This window comes from Diadema antillarum, unplaced genomic scaffold (assembly GCF_040938485.1).
Source record: "Diadema antillarum isolate AM-2024a unplaced genomic scaffold, OU_Dant_1.0 seq00000709_RagTag, whole genome shotgun sequence".
NCBI lineage: Eukaryota > Metazoa > Echinodermata > Echinoidea > Diadematoida > Diadematidae > Diadema > Diadema antillarum.
In genome coordinates, this window is record NW_027271613.1 from 384,393 (window position 1) to 404,757 (window position 20,365).

Genomic DNA, 20,365 nt, shown 5'->3' on the forward strand with positions numbered 1-20,365 from the left:
GGCATAGGCCTCTGATGCAGTAGCCGATATGCCAGGTCCTTCATAGTGTTTGATTGATTCCAGCTGTGCAGTACAGAAAGAGGATGAAAAATAAGATAAAATAGTAAGGGAAGACTCTACTGTCAGTGTGGATATAATACCTCGATGTTTTCATCCCTTCTCCCCCTCCCACACACATAAACACGAACAACAACAAACACACAAAGAATACATACTATGGAATAAGGATCCCGACCGATCGGCATGGAGAGTTTTAACAATTGTCATTCTAAAGACATCATGTAACATTGTGGTCACATAACTGTAAGTTTGAAGAAAACAACAAACTAAACCTCAAGTAAAAATCTATGAATTCAGATCCTTAATGCTTGGCATGTAAAAGACGTCTCTTTACACAAACCTACGCGGCACCAAGAGGTAGAGCATGAAGTGAACACTTATGGATTTTAGCTGTGGAGCGAGGGGGAGGGGGGTGATGTGAAACATAAATGGAAACACCCATCTCTTAAGTAAGTGATAAGATGACATTCCATTCAATTTTGCACATAAAATCTTCACCAAGTTTCTGTAAAAAAAACAGAGAAATTTAATCCTATTGCACAAACATCTATACCATAAACATTGGTCAAAGTAGTATTATGTATATAACGAGTGACGCCTAAAGGTATAAAGGAAAGGCGGTTATTTGTGTCCGATGGGATGTATGAAACTATGACATTATCGACTGATCGACTTTCATACGGACTAACCACCATCACCATTGCTTTGTTGAATTGATGTGACATTTAGAGGGGTAATAATGAAGCAATGACTCTTATGCAAGTGGTTGATCTATGTGGTGGGATTTTTACGGGATAGTAATGTGAGCCTATGCCAGTGGAAGCACCCAATCGATTTTCATTAGAGCTTACCATGGAAATCATTGTCCATGATAGATTAAGTATTATAGAATGGGTTCAAGAATGTAGCCAATTGGAAGCGCTGAAATGAGTCACGTGTGCGTGCATTATTTTCTTCAGGTAAGCACTAAGAAGAGTCTTCTCTTCCACCTCCCTGGCCTGACGTACGTCACAATGTTTTACACTAGCAGTGCGCACGCAATCAGTTGTTACAAGTGCGTCACGCGCTACTATACGCGCTGTCAATCATGTAAACAACTTTTAGTTCGGGCCGCGGGCTGCCACAACAGCCGGCGGCCTTTCTTGTGCATAACAGTACGTGGCGTACGTATACTCTTATACGTACGTACGTACAGTACTTATAGTGTGCGGGATTTCCGAGTGCGACGTGCGTAAATGTTTGGGACGAACATCTTCGGACATCTTGACTTTTGAGCGAGTGCTACATGTAGCTGACTGGTATTGACCCACAAAGGTATGTGAATAATGCTGTTAGTTTTCGACCCATTTTATAAAACTAATGATGCACAGGATTATTTCGTGGCGTTAGTGAAGGTGCGGCTGACTCTCGAGTATTGACAGCGGTTGCAAACATTGATGCACTCGGCTGCGCCTCGTGCATGTCGCACCATTGTCAATACTCTCGAGCGCGCCGCACCTTCACTAACACACTCTATCCTGTGCATCATTAGTATAATAACGCAAAAGAAAGTTGCGTGGTTAACATTTTTACATTTACGATATGATTATAATCATATGGGGTTATGCCAGTTGCTCCTATTCAAGTTTCAATAGAGATTAACATTGGAATAACTCTTTAGTGTACCAGTAAACCCCATCCATTTATGCCTTCATTTTATAGAAACCTTTGGTTTAGGTTCGAATGATTAGAATCCTTCTGTATTAATGACAACTTTATAATCTCATTCGTTTTCCATTCTATTCAAATCGGTCAACGTGAATCTCTCCTCTTTGACCCACTATGGTATACGATAGTACACTGACAAAATAAAGAAAACAAACTAAAGTACCCTTGCTCCAGATGCTGATGCCTTGAGGGCGAGAAAGAAATCGTCCGCTATTTTGACCTCCTCTAGCTCCAGAGTCGTAAGGTTTGGCATGGTGCAAATACTCTTGGCATAGGCTTCTGATGCAGCAGCCGATATGCCAGGTCCTTCATAGTGTTTGATTGATTCCAGCTGTGCAGTACAGAAAGAGGGAGAGAAATAAATGAAATTATAAGGGAAGACTATACTGTCAGTGTGAATATACCTCGATGTTATTATCCCTTCTCTCCCCCCCCCCCCCCCACACAGACAAACACGAACAACAACAAACACACAAAGAAAGAGTTCATACTATGGAATAAGGATCCCGACCGATCGGCATGGAGACTTTTAACAATTGTCATTCTAAAGACATCATGTAACACTGTGGTCACATAACTGTATGTTTGAAAAAAACAACAACCTAAACCACGAGTAAAAATCCATGAATTCAGATTCTTAATTCTTGGCATGTAAAAGGCACCTCTTTACACAAACATTAGCCGCATCCAGAGGTAGATTATGAAATGAACACTTATGGATTTTAGCTGTGGAGCGAAGGGGCGGGGAGGGAGATATGTGAAATAGAGATGAAAATGGGTGCTGTTCGTTCTTCCGAAAGTTCGCTATTCCGAAGGTTCGTTAATCCGAAACACGCAAATTCCCTATACCTAGTGATTCGTTAATCCGAAAATGAAAAAGGGTTCGCTAATTCGTACATTTGTGGCGTTATTCCGAAGGTTCGTTGAAATTCGGAATAACGAATCTTCGGAATAACGAGCTGTAACCATAAAAACACCCATCCCTTCAGTAAGTAGATAAGATGACACTGCTTCAATAATCTCTTCCGTTTAATTTTGCACATAAATTCTTCCATAGGTTTCTGTAAAAAAAAAGACAAAGAGAAATTAATCCTATGAAATAAACCACTACCATCCACATTTGGTCAGAATAGTAGATGCATCATTTACCTAAGGAATGACGCCTAATGGTATAAAAGAAAGGCCACTATTTTTGATTCATGGGATGTATGAAACTATGACAGCATCGACTGATCGATTTTCACAAGGACTTACCACCATCATCTTTGCTTTGTAGAATAGATGTGACATTAGCAGTGGTAACGTAGCAATTGCACCTATATAATGACATTATCCAACACGTTGATTTATATGTGCTAAGATTTCTACGGGATAATTATTGAGACACTATGCCAAAATGTCATCGAACAAATCGACTTTCGTATAAGTTCACGGAGGAACCGTTGCTTTATACCTCAGCATGTTACAACTTTAATTATTGAAACTCTTAGTTTCTCTTTCAACGACTTGTTATTATTTCTTTGTTTTAATTACAGGCAACCGTTTCATGCATTGTGTAGTTTAAAATTGGGGAAATCAAATATTTGCTCCGCTCTGGGTTATTATCCTGGAGAAAAAAAGAAAAGAAAAAACATTTTAAGATACCCTTGCCCCTGATGCTGATGCCTTGAGGGCAAGAAAGAAATCGTCCGCTATTTTGACCTCCTCTAGCTCCAGAGTCTTAAGGTTTGGCATGGTGCAAATACTCTTGGCATAGGCTTCTGATGCAGCAGCCGATATGCCAGGTCCTCCATAGTGTTTGATTGATTCCAGCTGTGCAGTACAGAAAGAGGATGAAAAATAAGATAAAATAGTAAGGGAAGACTCTACTGTCAGTGTGGATATAATACCTCGATGTTTTCATCCCTTCTCCCCCTCCCACACACATAAACACGAACAACAACAAACACACAAAGAATACATACTATGGAATAAGGATCCCGACCGATCGGCATGGAGAGTTTTAACAATTGTCATTCTAAAGACATCATGTAACAATGTGGTCACATAACTGTATGTTTGAAAAAAAAAACAACAAACTAAACCTCAAGTAAAAATCTATGAATTCAGATTCGTAATGCTTGGCATGTAAAAGACGTCTCTTTACACAAACCTACGCGGCACCAAGAGGTAGAGCATGAAGTGAACACTTATGGATTTTAGCTGTGGAGCGAGGGGGAGGGGGGTGATGTGAAACATAAATGGAAACACCCATCTCTTAAGTAAGTGATAAGATGACATTCCATTCAATTTTGCACATAAAATCTTCACCAAGTTTCTGTAAAAAAAAAACAGAGAAATTTAATCCTATTGCACAAACATCTATACCATAAACATTGGTCAAAGTAGTATTATGTATATAACGAGTGACGCCTAAAGGTATAAAGGAAAGGCGGTTATTTGTGTCCGATGGGATGTATGTAACTATGACATTATCGACTGATCGACTTTCATACGGACTAACCACCATCACCATTGCTTTGTTGAATTGATGTGACATTTAGAGGGGTAATAATGAAGCAATGACTCTTATGCAAGTGGTTGATCTATGTGGTGGGATTTTTACGGGATAGTAATGTGAGCCTATGCCAGTGGAAGCACCCAATCGATTTTCATTAGAGCTTACCATGGAAATCATTGTCCATGATAGATTAAACCTCAGCATGATATGGATTTAGTCATTGAAACTCGTTTCTCTTTCAATGACTGATTTTTAGTTTTTCTTCCTTTTTTACAGTCAACCTTATTCACGCATTATGCAATGTCCCTACTATGCAAAACAAATATTTGCTCTTTGGTCCACTTTCAGTTACTATCCTGGACAAAAAAGTTACAATTTTATAACGCATTGTAAGATACCATTGTTCCTGATGCTGATTCGGCGAGAGCGAGGTAGAAATCGTCTGTGATCCTGGCATCCTCTAGCTCCAGAGTGTTGAGGTTTGGCATGGTGCAGATAATTTCTGCAAAGGCTCTTGATGCAACAACCGGAGTTGTCGATAATTCTATTGAAAGCTATGTAGCATCACAAGAGGATGTAGAAGTATACGAACAGTGAAAGTATTAGTATTCTGTTATCAAAAAAAAAAAAATCATGTTCACTTAAAATATCTAAAGAGAAATCATAAATCTTTCCTAAAATATCTGGAACTCTTTGATAAAGATAATAAATCCCGAAATATAGTAGCACTTTATTTCTTCGCTTGACTGTCCATACAAAATTTGTCACCTAATTCATAAGAAACGAATTCTGATGTCAATTGCTGAACACGCTTTAAATCAAACTGAGTTGAATGATTTCTGAAACGCATTCCCCTACTCTCCTGAAGGACAAAGTGATGTAAAATTGGAGAAGCACAAACAAATAGACAGACAAAGAAACAAACAAACAAACAAACTTGAAATACTGATCCATGTCCCGCCTCCGAAGGAGAAGAATAAGCCTGAAGCCTGTAGGATCTGATACATGCCCGCTCAAGAGTTTTGAAATGTGGCGTCGCGCAGATGAACTGGACTAAGGCCTGCCATGTCGCAGTCGAGATGTCGGATCCTTCTAGTTGACACAGTGATAGGAACCATGCAGAACAGTAGCGTGGAATCTCCCAAGTCTAAATACACAAAACAAATGTTATAAGTACACTTAATTTGCCATAATAATTGTCAGAATTTTGCTTTTTCAGAGCACTATTCAAGTCAATATCATACACAATAAATAGGGCCTATAAACATGTACTCTACCCTCGTGAAATTCTGTTACTATTGATCAAGATGAATTAAAACTGCATCTTGACTAATCAATAATTATGCATTTGGTAATATTCCCATTTCACTTTGATTCCTTGGATAACGTGAACTATTAGTTAGTATACATTATACAATGGAAAAGATACATAAATACGTCGCGTGAACTTAGCTGTACAAAAGCACATTAAAGGGGCATTCCAGACGATTTTCATAATTTCACATCATGTAGTATATAAATCAAAAGCTCCATGTATAAATTTGTGTAATTTATTTTGGTTCTTGAGCAGAGAAACAATACTTTGACAAAAATTAAACAAATTACAATGAACAAGGATGATGACACAGGGGGCTCACATATATCATAAATGTAGCAGGATTCCATTACAATACCGCTTGCCTGCGAGTTCACCTGTGTATAATCTATGCATGCCTTCTTCTTTTGTTCTGCTTACTTGAGCCCCAACTCATGCATTCTTATGGTGACCGTGCCATTCTTGTTTCATTCATTCTTGTTTACTGCTATTTGGTATAATTTCGAATATATATATATTTTTTATTGCAACAACTTTTTTTTTGGTATTTGTATGGTTTATTGATTTTCATGATAACATACAATACAAATTACCAATTATGATGAACATAAGGAACAAAAATATAAATGCGTTTTATGTCTTATTGATGATGTTATTTTAACTGTTCTTTATATTTCGAAAATATTCTTATTCGTTATCTATATTATAATAAAATCTGAGTTACAGTTGTTAAAATGTAAAAATCTGAAAATCATCCAGAGATCTCCTTAATAAACGAAATTGCACTCACAAAAACAGCAGAATACTACATACCGAGTTGATCATGATGGCTGTAACAACAATCTACCAGTAATGGATCTTTAAGGATACTTGATTTTCGTGTGCGACTTTGTTGAGGAGAAAACTATAATTTTCAGTGGTATGAATATTGTTCATATTATTGTTGTATTTATAATTATCATTTTAATTGTGTTATCATTATCATATCCCAGGTTATGCAATGCATTGTGAAATAATTCAATTTTTATGGTTTAAATGGTATTGAAGTCAGCAATGTGGATAATAATGTGAGCAATAATCTTATGTTTCCCCCTCAATTTTATATCACTTCCGCTTGATGTTGTGTCGATATCATATTCTTTACTTTTAGTTCTCATGCTTTTGGGCATTGAAATTATTTTCGCACAATCTACATTATTACTTCCTTGCCCGCTCTTCTCCATCTTGCCATGATATTCTCTATACCCGTACATATCTCCTTACCTTTTGTGCAATACTCTCACAAATCCCACTTTTTTTTTTTGGGTGCTCAGGTCTGATGTGTATAATTTCTTCTTTTTTTTCACGCATGCTTATACTATCAGTGTCAATTTTATTTCATTCTTATGTGTCTGATGTAAAGCAATTGTCGAGCCTTCGAGCTGCTTGATTGTTATTTTATTCCTATGTTATATTTGCACCAAAAAAAAAAATAACACATTGAATTGAGTAATCATTGTACGATGTTGCTATGTATGCTATATGCAATAATCAGCAATCAACTTTTGGGTCATTACATCAATGCCCTACCCCTTCGCAGTAATATGTGACTGTCACCGAGACCATCCTATTGTGAAACAGGATGTTACTGTTCTATAGAATGTTGATAACATTCCAATTTTTGTTTTTCTTGGAGAAGTAATTGGTAAGCAGCTTTATCATATCTTTTTTTCCTAGATTTGAATGTACAAACTATATTGGACGTGTACTGAACATTTCCTTGTAAAGTAACTAACATCAAGCAAACACACATAAAAAATAACATACCATTGGTCCTGATGCCGATGTTGTCAGGGAGACAGAGATACTGTCTGCTATGATGACGCCCTCCAGCTCCAGATCCCAAAGGTTTGGCATGGTGGAGATACTCTGAGTGTAGGCCTGTAATGCAGCAGCCGAGATGGAAGGTCCTCCACAGTGTCTGATTGACTCCAGCTATTGTAGAATTGTTGGTAATATCAAACAGGTTTTGATTATGAATTAATTCGTCTTCTTAGTCGGAAGGAAGCTGACATAGCCAGCACGAGATACCCACAAAATACATAAAATGCATAGATGCAATTCATATACCAACATAGTCCAGCTACAGATTCTGCGTTAGTTTGGAGTAGGCTTTGGCTGTACCGGTCAAACACTACTTGCACTGATGTAAAGTCATAGAAGGTTTTAAAATCAATGAAAAAAAATATAGGGGAAAAAAAAATCAAGTATGAAACGTGACATTGTCTCTCAAGTCTTTGCGAAATCTATGTACAAAAAGTTCAACTCAAAGCGAAACGCTATTTATTGCGATCTCCATTATTCAGAGCGGAACTGATTGCTGGCAGTGGAACCTATACCAACCAAGAATGGGGTTATAACTATTGGACACTTTTGAGGCATTTGATAATCGGCTATTTGAATTTCGAAGCAATATCCACTACCTTCATTACTTAACACAAATATGTGACATGCAGACTGCTGGTGAATAAGTAATAACGCAAAAGAAAGTTGCGTGGTTAACATTTTTACATTTACGATATGATTATAATCATATGGGGTTATGCCAGTTGCTCCTATTCAAGTTTCAATAGAGATTAACATTGGAATAACTCTTTAGTGTACCAGTAAACCCCATCCATTTATGCCTTCATTTTATAGAAACCTTTGGTTTAGGTTCGAATGATTAGAATCCTTCTGTATTAATGACAACTTTATAATCTCATTCGTTTTCCATTCTATTCAAATCGGTCAACGTGAATCTCTCCTCTTTGACCCACTATGGTATACGATAGTACACTGACAAAATAAAGAAAACAAACTAAAGTACCCTTGCTCCAGATGCTGATGCCTTGAGGGCGAGAAAGAAATCGTCCGCTATTTTGACCTCCTCTAGCTCCAGAGTCTTAAGGTTTGGCATGGTGCAAATACTCTTGGCATAGGCTTCTGATGCAGCAGCCGATATGCCAGGTCCTTCATAGTGTTTGATTGATTCCAGCTGTGCAGTACAGAAAGAGGGTGAGAAATAAATGAAATTATAAGGGAAGACTATACTGTCAGTGTGAATATACCTCGATGTTATCATCCCTTCTCTCCTTCCCCCACACAGACAAACACGAACAACAACAAACACACAAAGAAAGAGTTCATACTATGGAATAAGGATCCCGACACACACACACACACTTTACAGGGATCAATGTCCCACTCTTTTCCATGCAAAGTGGGAGGGAAGTGGCAGTACCTCTCCGGTCACCTGAAACTTTGCTCTAAGTGTCCTTATGGCATTTGGGCGAAACCCCTAGTCTCCTGGCCACCTCCTTAACCAGCACCCCAGCTTCAAGGGAACCTGTAGCTCTCCCTCCTTCAAAATTTTGCAGACGCGACACGATCTAAAATTGCCATAAGCACATTAATGTGATCACCCAATTTTGAATTAAATAGCACATGCACCAACATTTTCACATTGAAAAGGCCTATTGTTTAAAAAGTATGCATAACATCTGTTTAATAGGGAAGTACATTGTACCTGAACAATTTCTTGAGAATTACATTTCAATTTTAAAAGGTCATTTGCTAACTTGCATAGGAAATGTACGCAATATGCTTCACATAATCACAAGTGCAACTTTTTCCCCATGGATTTTGACATAAAATGCCTTTTTTCACACCTGTAATAATATCTGCAGGTGGCAATGATATGCTATCAATGTTATGAGTAATAAAATTCCATATCCATTCCCGTTTGAATTATGAAAATCGGTAGAACACTTTTTGAGATATATGCAAATATGCTATATTAACAGTGGATGTCGCATGATGCCGGCTCGTGGTAGTAGGCAAGAATAGGGTCTTTGATACCATCGGACCCTGCTCTTGCCCGACATGCACCCCCGCACACACACCTTCCCTCCCGTTATAACATAACTCTCACCCCATCACTTGCAGACAACCACAAAACAACCCAAGAAACACACACACGTCTGCCTAGTAGATAACTACATTATTAAGTTCAGTTACATGTTTATTCTTTGTATTAATTTCATTGTATAATATGCCTGTATGTAAACGCATTATTATATGTGACCCTGCACCACAAAACAAACAAAAAGTCGCCAGATATGGATTTTTAGTGAAGACCATACTCAGAAAGAGCAGATTTTAAGCTTTAAAATATGTATAACTAAAATCAAATGGACTCTCCTAACCTATCTAAATATTTGAAAGAAAGCACAAACTCAAGAAAAGTGTGAACTGAGAAAAGAGGCTCTCAAATACAGTGTCTATTCAAGCGTTCAATCTTTACCAAGCCGTGCTGACTGCGCAATGAATGGGACAAAAAAACAGGAAGTAAACCACCTGAGTAACAACAATGAAGGGATTATCAGATTAAACTGAAATTAAGCATACCTCATTAACATACTATTTTGTTCATATTTAATGCCAATTTTCAAATCAGTAGCATTGCTCTGTCAAAAGTTATTAGAGTTGAAAGTCAAGAGTGTGTATAAAGTTTCTCAGAAATGAAAAGGGGACTCTAAAGACACACCTAATCACACTATTCTACAAAACAAAACAAAACAAATGTTCGAGATAAAACTGCTGAAAAAACACACTTTCCTGCCCGTTTTATGATCCCAAAGCATAATGTAAATGAAGACTTGCTCTTTTAAAAAATGTGAAAAAGTCAAGATCGGCTAGGTTGACCCACTGCACTATATTTTCAGTCCTCACACAAAATCAGTGTGTGCGACTTTTTGTTCGTTTTGTGATGCACGGTCACATATGTTTACTGACAGTGATATATTATTAAATGTCTTGTAATTGCTTAATATGTTGCTAAGTATGCTCTCAAGCTGTTACTCATGCTGAAACTGTTCTCAATGTACATATTTTATGTTCATGACTCCATTATGATCTGTAATGCTCATAACATCTATTCCATTTTGGTACAGTTTATATCTATAAAGAGACAACAAAGCTGAAGAAGACCTAAGGTCGAAAGCTTCTACCATCAGTCGGCATCGTGCGTCATCTTCTGTCCTCGTTATTGTCTCGATTATACTCTTCCAAAGATGACAGAGGCTTACGGTAAAAGTATCAACATTATCCCACTACCATATATATATATATATATATATATATATATATGTATATATATATATGTATTATATATATATATATATATATGACGAGTTTTATCGCAAAACGAGCTTACTCCATTCTCATTAAGTTGAGACATTTGTGATTAAAGCTGCCCCAAAACAAGAAAGTAATAAGAAAATACAGGATATCTTTAATTATAACTCCTAGAATATTCCTAGTAATGTCACAAGCGAGGTATTACTGGAAATGATTAATCTAGCTTTGTCTGACGATGGACTTACTTTGAAATGATTAAAAATGCGCTTGGCTGATTTTGCAATACAACTCTCCATATATATATATATATATATATATATATATATATATATATATATTCATCCCTCTGACACACCACACACAACAAGCATATCCCAATGCCTTAAAAGGTCTCATCAAGCCCTTAACAAAGGCTGCTTACACATTCGAAAGCTTGGGAAATAAAGGCCATAGTGAACACTACTGCAACGTCTGCGCGTCATTCCTCCGTCACACATATACCCAAAGATAATGCAGCATCCACAACGTACGAGGCCAAGCCCGCTTCAATATATATATATATATATATATATATATATATATATATATATATATATATTTCACTAATCACATAATAATCCTTCCTGACACACATACAAACTTACCAATTACATAATTATGCATGAGAAATTGGACAGCTTGCAATACTCCTCATTATGAAACTCATTTATATGGGAAAATTGTGTTGCTTTGCCCGCACCACCCAATCGATTTTCGCATATCACGGAAATCATTGCTTTGTTATTACAAATTAAACCTCAGCTGCCATAGCTTTAGTCATTGAAACACTTAGTTTCTCCTGGAATGACGGATTTCCTTTTTTTCATTAGAGTCAACCATATCATGTATTGGGAAGTTTCCTTACTTATGGAAAACGAATATCTGCTCTTTGGTCCATTCTCCAAAATTATCCGAGAAAAATACAACAACAACGACAACAATAAATGCATCATACGATACCTTTGCTCGTGGTGCTGATTCGACGAGAGCGAGGTAGAAATCGTCTGTGATCCTGGCATCCTCTAGCTCCAGAGTGTTGAGGTTTGGCATGGTGCAGATTATTTCTGCAAAGGCTCTTGATGCAGTAACCGAAATTGTAGATGATATTTCTAGCTATACAGCATCACAGGAGGACGTAAAAGTATACGTAAAATTAGAGTATTAGTATTCAAATTGATGAAAAACACTGTGCATCTTTTTCTTTATCCATTCCCATCCATCAATGTCCATATTTTTTTAATAATGGATATCATGTAGCATTACAAAATGAACAAGAAAATCATAGATTTCTCCTAAAATAGCTGGATCTCTTTGACAAAGATTATTTTCCTCAAAAGGTATTGTTACGTTATTTTTTTTGGTAGACTGTCTACACAATAATGCAATGCCACAATATGATGTCACATGTTGCACTTTCAATCAAACTGAGTTGACTGATTTCTGTGACATTTATCTCAATCTACTGAAAGACAAAGTGACGTTAAATTGTAGGAACATAGGGAAATAAAGAAAAAAATGTTGTGATACCGAAATTCTTTCCGCATTCCAGCCTGATGAAGTAGAATCAGCATGAAACCCGTCGAGTTCGATATATACCCGCTTAAAAGTCTGAAAATGTGGTATTGCGCAGATGAATTGGACGAAGGCCTGCCATGTCGCAGCAGGGTTGTCAGATCCTCTCAGTTCCTTTTTGCCCTGTGCAAAATCGTACGACGAGGAGTATCCATATTATCCTTGTAATGCACAAAGCAGTGTTTTAAGTGCACCTTCTTTGCCATAACAAATGGCATAATTTCCCCTTTTCCGAGCACTATATGGAAGTCAAAAAATTATAAGGCACACTCTGACCTCGGGCACTAACTATGTCACTGCAGATCGAGATAAAATGAAACCGCATTTTTGGCTAATATTGCAGTTGACGGTATCTTTAATCGACTATGTTGCATTAAACAACATGCATTAGTTATAAACATGATACTTTTTAATAGATACCCTTTACATATACATGATGCGAACTTAAGTTCTGCGAACGCATATCAAAACGAGATTCCACTCAGGAAAACAACCAAAAGAATACATACAGTACATGAAGTTCCATCTGTCATTCCATGGCCGCGTAGCAACAAACTAAAAGTCATGGATCTATAAGGACAAACTTTAATACTGTTTTTTTTAATGTTGATAACATTTCGACACCTTTTTTTATCATAGTTTTTTTTTAATCGTACAAATATCTGACATGTCTGGTGTTTCCCTGTAAACTAACACCAAGCAAACACACACACAAACACAAACACAGACACAGACACACAGACACAGACACACACACTCACACATACAAAATGGTTTACCCAGGGTTCATCATATTCTGTATACAGGGAGACACAGATATCGCCTGCTATGATGACATTCTCCAGCTCCAGATCCCGAAGGTTTGGCATGGTGGAGATACTCTGAGCGTAGGCCTGTAATGCAGCAGCCGAGATGGGAGGTCCTCCACAGTGTCTGATTGATTCCAGCTATTGTAGAATTGAAGGTAATATCATACAGGTTTTGATGATGATTGCGATTTCATATGCTCATAGAAGCTGAGATACCCCTATTATATTTATATATACATATACATATCACGTATACATATATGTATATGTATAGTAAAACACACACACACACACACACACACACACACACACACATCTAATGTACATATACTAGTATATATTTTTATTAACACAACCCTTGCCGGCACCGAGAGGTAAATCATGAAAACAAGACTTATGGATTGTAGCTGTGGAGAGAAGAGGAGGGGGACGATGTAAAACACAGACGAAAACACCCATCACTTCAGTAAGTAGATACGATGACATTGCCTCAATAAAGTTTTCCATGTAATTTTACACATAAAATCTTCACTATTTTTTCTATCCTACTAAAGAAACCACTACCATCCACATTTGTAATATCAGTACATGTATCATCTAGGGAGTGACACCTAAAGGTATATAGGATTATGGGGTTATGCCAGCATATCCTTTTCAATTTTCAGTAGACATTAATATTGGAATCTTTGTTTTGTGTACTTGGGAAACCCCACCCATTTAATCCTTCATTTCATAAAAGAAAAATTCGATTTCTGATCGAATAATTACAATCCTTCTGTATTAAAGAAAACTTTGAAATTCCATTCATTTTCGATTCAATTCAAAACGGTCAACATGAATCTCTCCTCTATGGCCCACTATACGATATTACACTTGAATATAGCAAATGCAAATTAAGATACCCTTGCTTCTGATGCTGATGTCTTGAGGGCAAGAAAGAAACCGTATATATATATATATATATATATATATATTATATATATATATATATATATATATATGTATATATATATATATATATATATGTATAATATATATATATATATATATATATATATATATATGACGAGTTTTATCGCAAAACAAGCTTACTCCATTCTCATTAAGTTGAGACATTTGTGATTAAAGCTGCCCCAAAACAAGAAAGTAATAAGAAAATACAGGATATCTTTAATTATAACTCCTAGAATATTCCTAGTAATGTCACAAGCGAGGTATTACTGGAAATGATTAATCTAGCTTTGTCTGACGATGGACTTACTTTGAAATGATTAAAAATGCGCTTGGCTGATTTTGCAATACAACTCTCCATATATATATATATATATATATATATATATATATATATTCATCCCTCTGACACACCACACACAACAAGCATATCCCAATGCCTTAAAAGGTCTCATCAAGCCCTTAACAAAGGCTGCTTACACATTCGAAAGCTTGGGAAATAAAGGCCATAGTGAACACTACTGCAACGTCTGCGCGTCATTCCTCCGTCACACATATACCCAAAGATAATGCAGCATCCACAACGTACGAGGCCAAGCCCGCTTCAATATATATATATATATTTATATATATATATATATATATATATATATATATATTTCACTAATCACATAATAATCCTTCCTGACACACATACAAACTTACCAAGTACATAATTATGCATGAGAAATTGGACAGCTTGCAATACTCCTCATCATGAAACTCATTTATATGGGAAAATTGTGTTGCTTTGCCCGCACCACCCAATCGATTTTCGCATATCACGGAAATCATTGCTTTGTTATTACAAATTAAACCTCAGCTGCCATAGCTTTAGTCATTGAAACACTTAGTTTCTCCTGGAATGACGGATTTCCTTTTTTTCATTAGAGTCAACCATATCATGTATTGGGAAGTTTCCTTACTTATGGAAAACGAATATCTGCTCTTTGGTCCATTCTCCAAAATTATCCGAGAAAAATACAACAACAACGACAACAATAAATGCATCATACGATACCTTTGCTCGTGGTGCTGATTCGACGAGAGCGAGGTAGAAATCGTCTGTGATCCTGGCATCCTCTAGCTCCAGAGTGTTGAGGTTTGGCATGGTGCAGATTATTTCTGCAAAGGCTCTTGATGCAGTAACCGAAATTGTAGATGATATTTCTAGCTATACAGCATCACAGGAGGACGTAAAAGTATACGTAAAATTAGAGTATTAGTATTCAAATTGATGAAAAACACTGTGCATCTTTTTCTTTATCCATTCCCATCCATCAATGTCCATATTTTTTTAATAATGGATATCATGTAGCATTACAAAATGAACAAGAAAATCATAGATTTCTCCTAAAATAGCTGGATCTCTTTGACAAAGATTATTTTCCTCAAAAGGTATTGTTACGTTATTTTTTTTGGTAGACTGTCTACACAATAATGCAATGCCACAATATGATGTCACATGTTGCACTTTCAATCAAACTGAGTTGACTGATTTCTGTGACATTTATCTCAATCTACTGAAAGACAAAGTGACGTTAAATTGTAGGAACATAGGGAAATAAAGAAAAAAATGTTGTGATACCGAAATTCTTTCCGCATTCCAGCCTGATGAAGTAGAATCAGCATGAAACCCGTCGAGTTCGATATATACCCGCTTAAAAGTCTGAAAATGTGGTATTGCGCAGATGAATTGGACGAAGGCCTGCCATGTCGCAGCAGGGTTGTCAGATCCTCTCAGTTCCTTTTTGCCCTGTGCAAAATCGTACGACGAGGAGTATCCATATTATCCTTGTAATGCACAAAGCAGTGTTTTAAGTGCACCTTCTTTGCCATAACAAATGGCATAATTTCCCCTTTTCCGAGCACTATATGGAAGTCAAAAAATTATAAGGCACACTCTGACCTCGGGCACTAACTATGTCACTGCAGATCGAGATAAAATGAAACCGCATTTTTGGCTAATATTGCAGTTGACGGTATCTTTAATCGACTATGTTGCATTAAACAACATGCATTAGTTATAAACATGATACTTTTTAATAGATACCCTTTACATATACATGATGCGAACTTAAGTTCTGCGAACGCATATCAAAACGAGATTCCACTCAGGAAAACAACCAAAAGAATACATACAGTACATGAAGTTCCATCTGTCATTCCATGGCCGCGTAGCAACAAACTAAAAGTCATGGATCTATAAGGACAAACTTTAATACTGTTTTTTTTTAATGTTGATAACATTTCGACACCTTTTTTTATCATAGTTTTTTTTTAATCGTACAAATATCTGACATGTCTGGTGTTTCCCTGTAAACTAACACCAAGCAAACACACACACAAACACAAACACAGACACAGACACACAGACACAGACACACACACTCACACATACAAAATGGTTTACCCAGGGTTCATCATATTCTGTATACAGGGAGACACAGATATCGCCTGCTATGATGACATTCTCCAGCTCCAGATCCCGAAGGTTTGGCATGGTGGAGATACTCTGAGCGTAGGCCTGTAATGCAGCAGCCGAGATGGGAGGTCCTCCACAGTGTCTGATTGATTCCAGCTATTGTAGAATTGAAGGTAATATCATACAGGTTTTGATGATGATTGCGATTTCATATGCTCATAGAAGCTGAGATACCCCTATTATATTTATATATACATATACATATCACGTATACATATATGTATATGTATAGTAAAACACACACACACACACACACACACACACACACACACATCTAATGTACATATACTAGTATATATTTTTATTAACACAACCCTTGCCGGCACCGAGAGGTAAATCATGAAAACAAGACTTATGGATTGTAGCTGTGGAGAGAAGAGGAGGGGGACGATGTAAAACACAGACGAAAACACCCATCACTTCAGTAAGTAGATACGATGACATTGCCTCAATAAAGTTTTCCATGTAATTTTACACATAAAATCTTCACTATTTTTTCTATCCTACTAAAGAAACCACTACCATCCACATTTGTAATATCAGTACATGTATCATCTAGGGAGTGACACCTAAAGGTATATAGGATTATGGGGTTATGCCAGCATATCCTTTTCAATTTTCAGTAGACATTAATATTGGAATCTTTGTTTTGTGTACTTGGGAAACCCCACCCATTTAATCCTTCATTTCATAAAAGAAAAATTCGATTTCTGATCGAATAATTACAATCCTTCTGTATTAAAGAAAACTTTGAAATTCCATTCATTTTCGATTCAATTCAAAACGGTCAACATGAATCTCTCCTCTATGGCCCACTATACGATATTACACTTGAATATAGCAAATGCAAATTAAGATACCCTTGCTTCTGATGCTGATGTCTTGAGGGCAAGAAAGAAACCGTATATATATATATATATATATATATATATATTATATATATATATATATATATATATATGTATATATATATATATGTATAATATATATATATATATATATATATATATATGACGAGTTTTATCGCAAAACAAGCTTACTCCATTCTCATTAAGTTGAGACATTTGTGATTAAAGCTGCCCCAAAACAAGAAAGTAATAAGAAAATACAGGATATCTTTAATTATAACTCCTAGAATATTCCTAGTAATGTCACAAGCGAGGTATTACTGGAAATGATTAATCTAGCTTTGTCTGACGATGGACTTACTTTGAAATGATTAAAAATGCGCTTGGCTGATTTTGCAATACAACTCTCCATATATATATATATATATATATATATATATATATATATTCATCCCTCTGACACACCACACACAACAAGCATATCCCAATGCCTTAAAAGGTCTCATCAAGCCCTTAACAAAGGCTGCTTACACATTCGAAAGCTTGGGAAATAAAGGCCATAGTGAACACTACTGCAACGTCTGCGCGTCATTCCTCCGTCACACATATACCCAAAGATAATGCAGCATCCACAACGTACGAGGCCAAGCCCGCTTCAATATATATATATATATATATATATATATATATATATATATATATATATATTTCACTAATCACATAATAATCCTTCCTGACACACATACAAACTTACCAAGTACATAATTATGCATGAGAAATTGGACAGCTTGCAATACTCCTCATTATGAAACTCATTTATATGGGAAAATTGTGTTGCTTTGCCCGCACCACCCAATCGATTTTCGCATATCACGGAAATCATTGCTTTGTTATTACAAATTAAACCTCAGCTGCCATAGCTTTAGTCATTGAAACACTTAGTTTCTCCTGGAATGACGGATTTCCTTTTTTTCATTAGAGTCAACCATATCATGTATTGGGAAGTTTCCTTACTTATGGAAAACGAATATCTGCTCTTTGGTCCATTCTCCAAAATTATCCGAGAAAAATACAACAACAACGACAACAATAAATGCATCATACGATACCTTTGCTCGTGGTGCTGATTCGACGAGAGCGAGGTAGAAATCGTCTGTGATCCTGGCATCCTCTAGCTCCAGAGTGTTGAGGTTTGGCATGGTGCAGATTATTTCTGCAAAGGCTCTTGATGCAGTAACCGAAATTGTAGATGATATTTCTAGCTATACAGCATCACAGGAGGACGTAAAAGTATACGTAAAATTAGAGTATTAGTATTCAAATTGATGAAAAACACTGTGCATCTTTTTCTTTATCCATTCCCATCCATCAATGTCCATATTTTTTTAATAATGGATATCATGTAGCATTACAAAATGAACAAGAAAATCATAGATTTCTCCTAAAATAGCTGGATCTCTTTGACAAAGATTATTTTCCTCAAAAGGTATTGTTACGTTATTTTTTTTGGTAGACTGTCTACACAATAATGCAATGCCACAATATGATGTCACATGTTGCACTTTCAATCAAACTGAGTTGACTGATTTCTGTGACATTTATCTCAATCTACTGAAAGACAAAGTGACGTTAAATTGTAGGAACATAGGGAAATAAAGAAAAAAATGTTGTGATACCGAAATTCTTTCCGCATTCCAGCCTGATGAAGTAGAATCAGCATGAAACCCGTCGAGTTCGATATATACCCGCTTAAAAGTCTGAAAATGTGGTATTGCGCAGATGAATTGGACGAAGGCCTGCCATGTCGCAGCAGGGTTGTCAGATCCTCTCAGTTCCTTTTTGCCCTGTGCAAAATCGTACGACGAGGAGTATCCATATTATCCTTGTAATGCACAAAGCAGTGTTTTAAGTGCACCTTCTTTGCCATAACAAATGGCATAATTTCCCCTTTTCCGAGCACTATATGGAAGTCAAAAAATTATAAGGCACACTCTGACCTCGGGCACTAACTATGTCACTGCAGATCGAGATAAAATGAAACCGCATTTTTGGCTAATATTGCAGTTGACGGTATCTTTAATCGACTATGTTGCATTAAACAACATGCATTAGTTATAAACATGATACTTTTTAATAGATACCCTTTACATATACATGATGCGAACTTAAGTTCTGCGAACGCATATCAAAACGAGATTCCACTCAGGAAAACAACCAAAAGAATACATACAGTACATGAAGTTCCATCTGTCATTCCATGGCCGCGTAGCAACAAACTAAAAGTCATGGATCTATAAGGACAAACTTTAATACTGTTTTTTTTAATGTTGATAACATTTCGACACCTTTTTTTATCATAGTTTTTTTTTAATCGTACAAATATCTGACATGTCTGGTGTTTCCCTGTAAACTAACACCAAGCAAACACACACACAAACACAAACACAGACACAGACACACAGACACAGACACACACACTCACACATACAAAATGGTTTACCCAGGGTTCATCATATTCTGTATACAGGGAGACACAGATATCGCCTGCTATGATGACATTCTCCAGCTCCAGATCCCGAAGGTTTGGCATGGTGGAGATACTCTGAGCGTAGGCCTGTAATGCAGCAGCCGAGATGGGAGGTCCTCCACAGTGTCTGATTGATTCCAGCTATTGTAGAATCGTAGGTACATGCAATATGAAACAGGAATTAACTAGAATTATCACTTAAGGCAGGGCTCCACACTAACTTTTATTTTTGGTGGCCCAAAGGCGAACATCCGACCTTTTTTGGTGGCCCGATCAGGCCACTCAATCCTTCATTTCTGAAATTTTGGTGGCCCGAGGGGCGTTTTTGGTGGCCCTGGGCCACCGGGCCACCG

At 36.7% G+C, this 20,365-nt stretch overlaps 1 protein-coding gene and 3 long non-coding RNA genes across 4 annotated transcripts; all 4 read right to left on the reverse strand.

Annotated features, from left to right (window-relative positions):
• Window positions 1–1,803: 1,803 nt before the first annotated feature.
• Window positions 1,804–5,404, reverse strand: LOC139737850 (uncharacterized). Its single transcript, XM_071648523.1, has 4 exons — window positions 5,205–5,404; window positions 4,666–4,821; window positions 3,412–3,579; window positions 1,804–2,098 (listed from the first exon to the last, which is right to left on the reverse strand). The coding sequence occupies exons 2-4, from the start codon at window positions 4,753–4,755 to the stop codon at window positions 1,922–1,924; spliced, it is 435 nt and encodes a 144-aa protein (XP_071504624.1). The 5' UTR covers window positions 4,756–4,821; window positions 5,205–5,404; the 3' UTR covers window positions 1,804–1,921.
• A 1,995-nt stretch (window positions 5,405–7,399) lies between these two features.
• On the reverse strand, window positions 7,400–13,258 carry LOC139737851 (uncharacterized). The gene is made up of 4 exons (XR_011711403.1): window positions 13,234–13,258; window positions 12,309–12,476; window positions 11,742–11,894; window positions 7,400–7,556 (listed from the first exon to the last, which is right to left on the reverse strand). It is a non-coding gene; the product is annotated as an uncharacterized lncRNA (long non-coding RNA).
• A 1,921-nt stretch (window positions 13,259–15,179) lies between these two features.
• On the reverse strand, window positions 15,180–16,691 carry LOC139737852 (uncharacterized). The gene is made up of 3 exons (XR_011711404.1): window positions 16,667–16,691; window positions 15,741–15,908; window positions 15,180–15,326 (listed from the first exon to the last, which is right to left on the reverse strand). It is a non-coding gene; the product is annotated as an uncharacterized lncRNA (long non-coding RNA).
• A 1,909-nt stretch (window positions 16,692–18,600) lies between these two features.
• Window positions 18,601–20,111, reverse strand: LOC139737853 (uncharacterized). The gene is made up of 3 exons (XR_011711405.1): window positions 20,087–20,111; window positions 19,162–19,329; window positions 18,601–18,747 (listed from the first exon to the last, which is right to left on the reverse strand). It is a non-coding gene; the product is annotated as an uncharacterized lncRNA (long non-coding RNA).
• Between the last annotated feature and the right edge of the window lie 254 nt (window positions 20,112–20,365).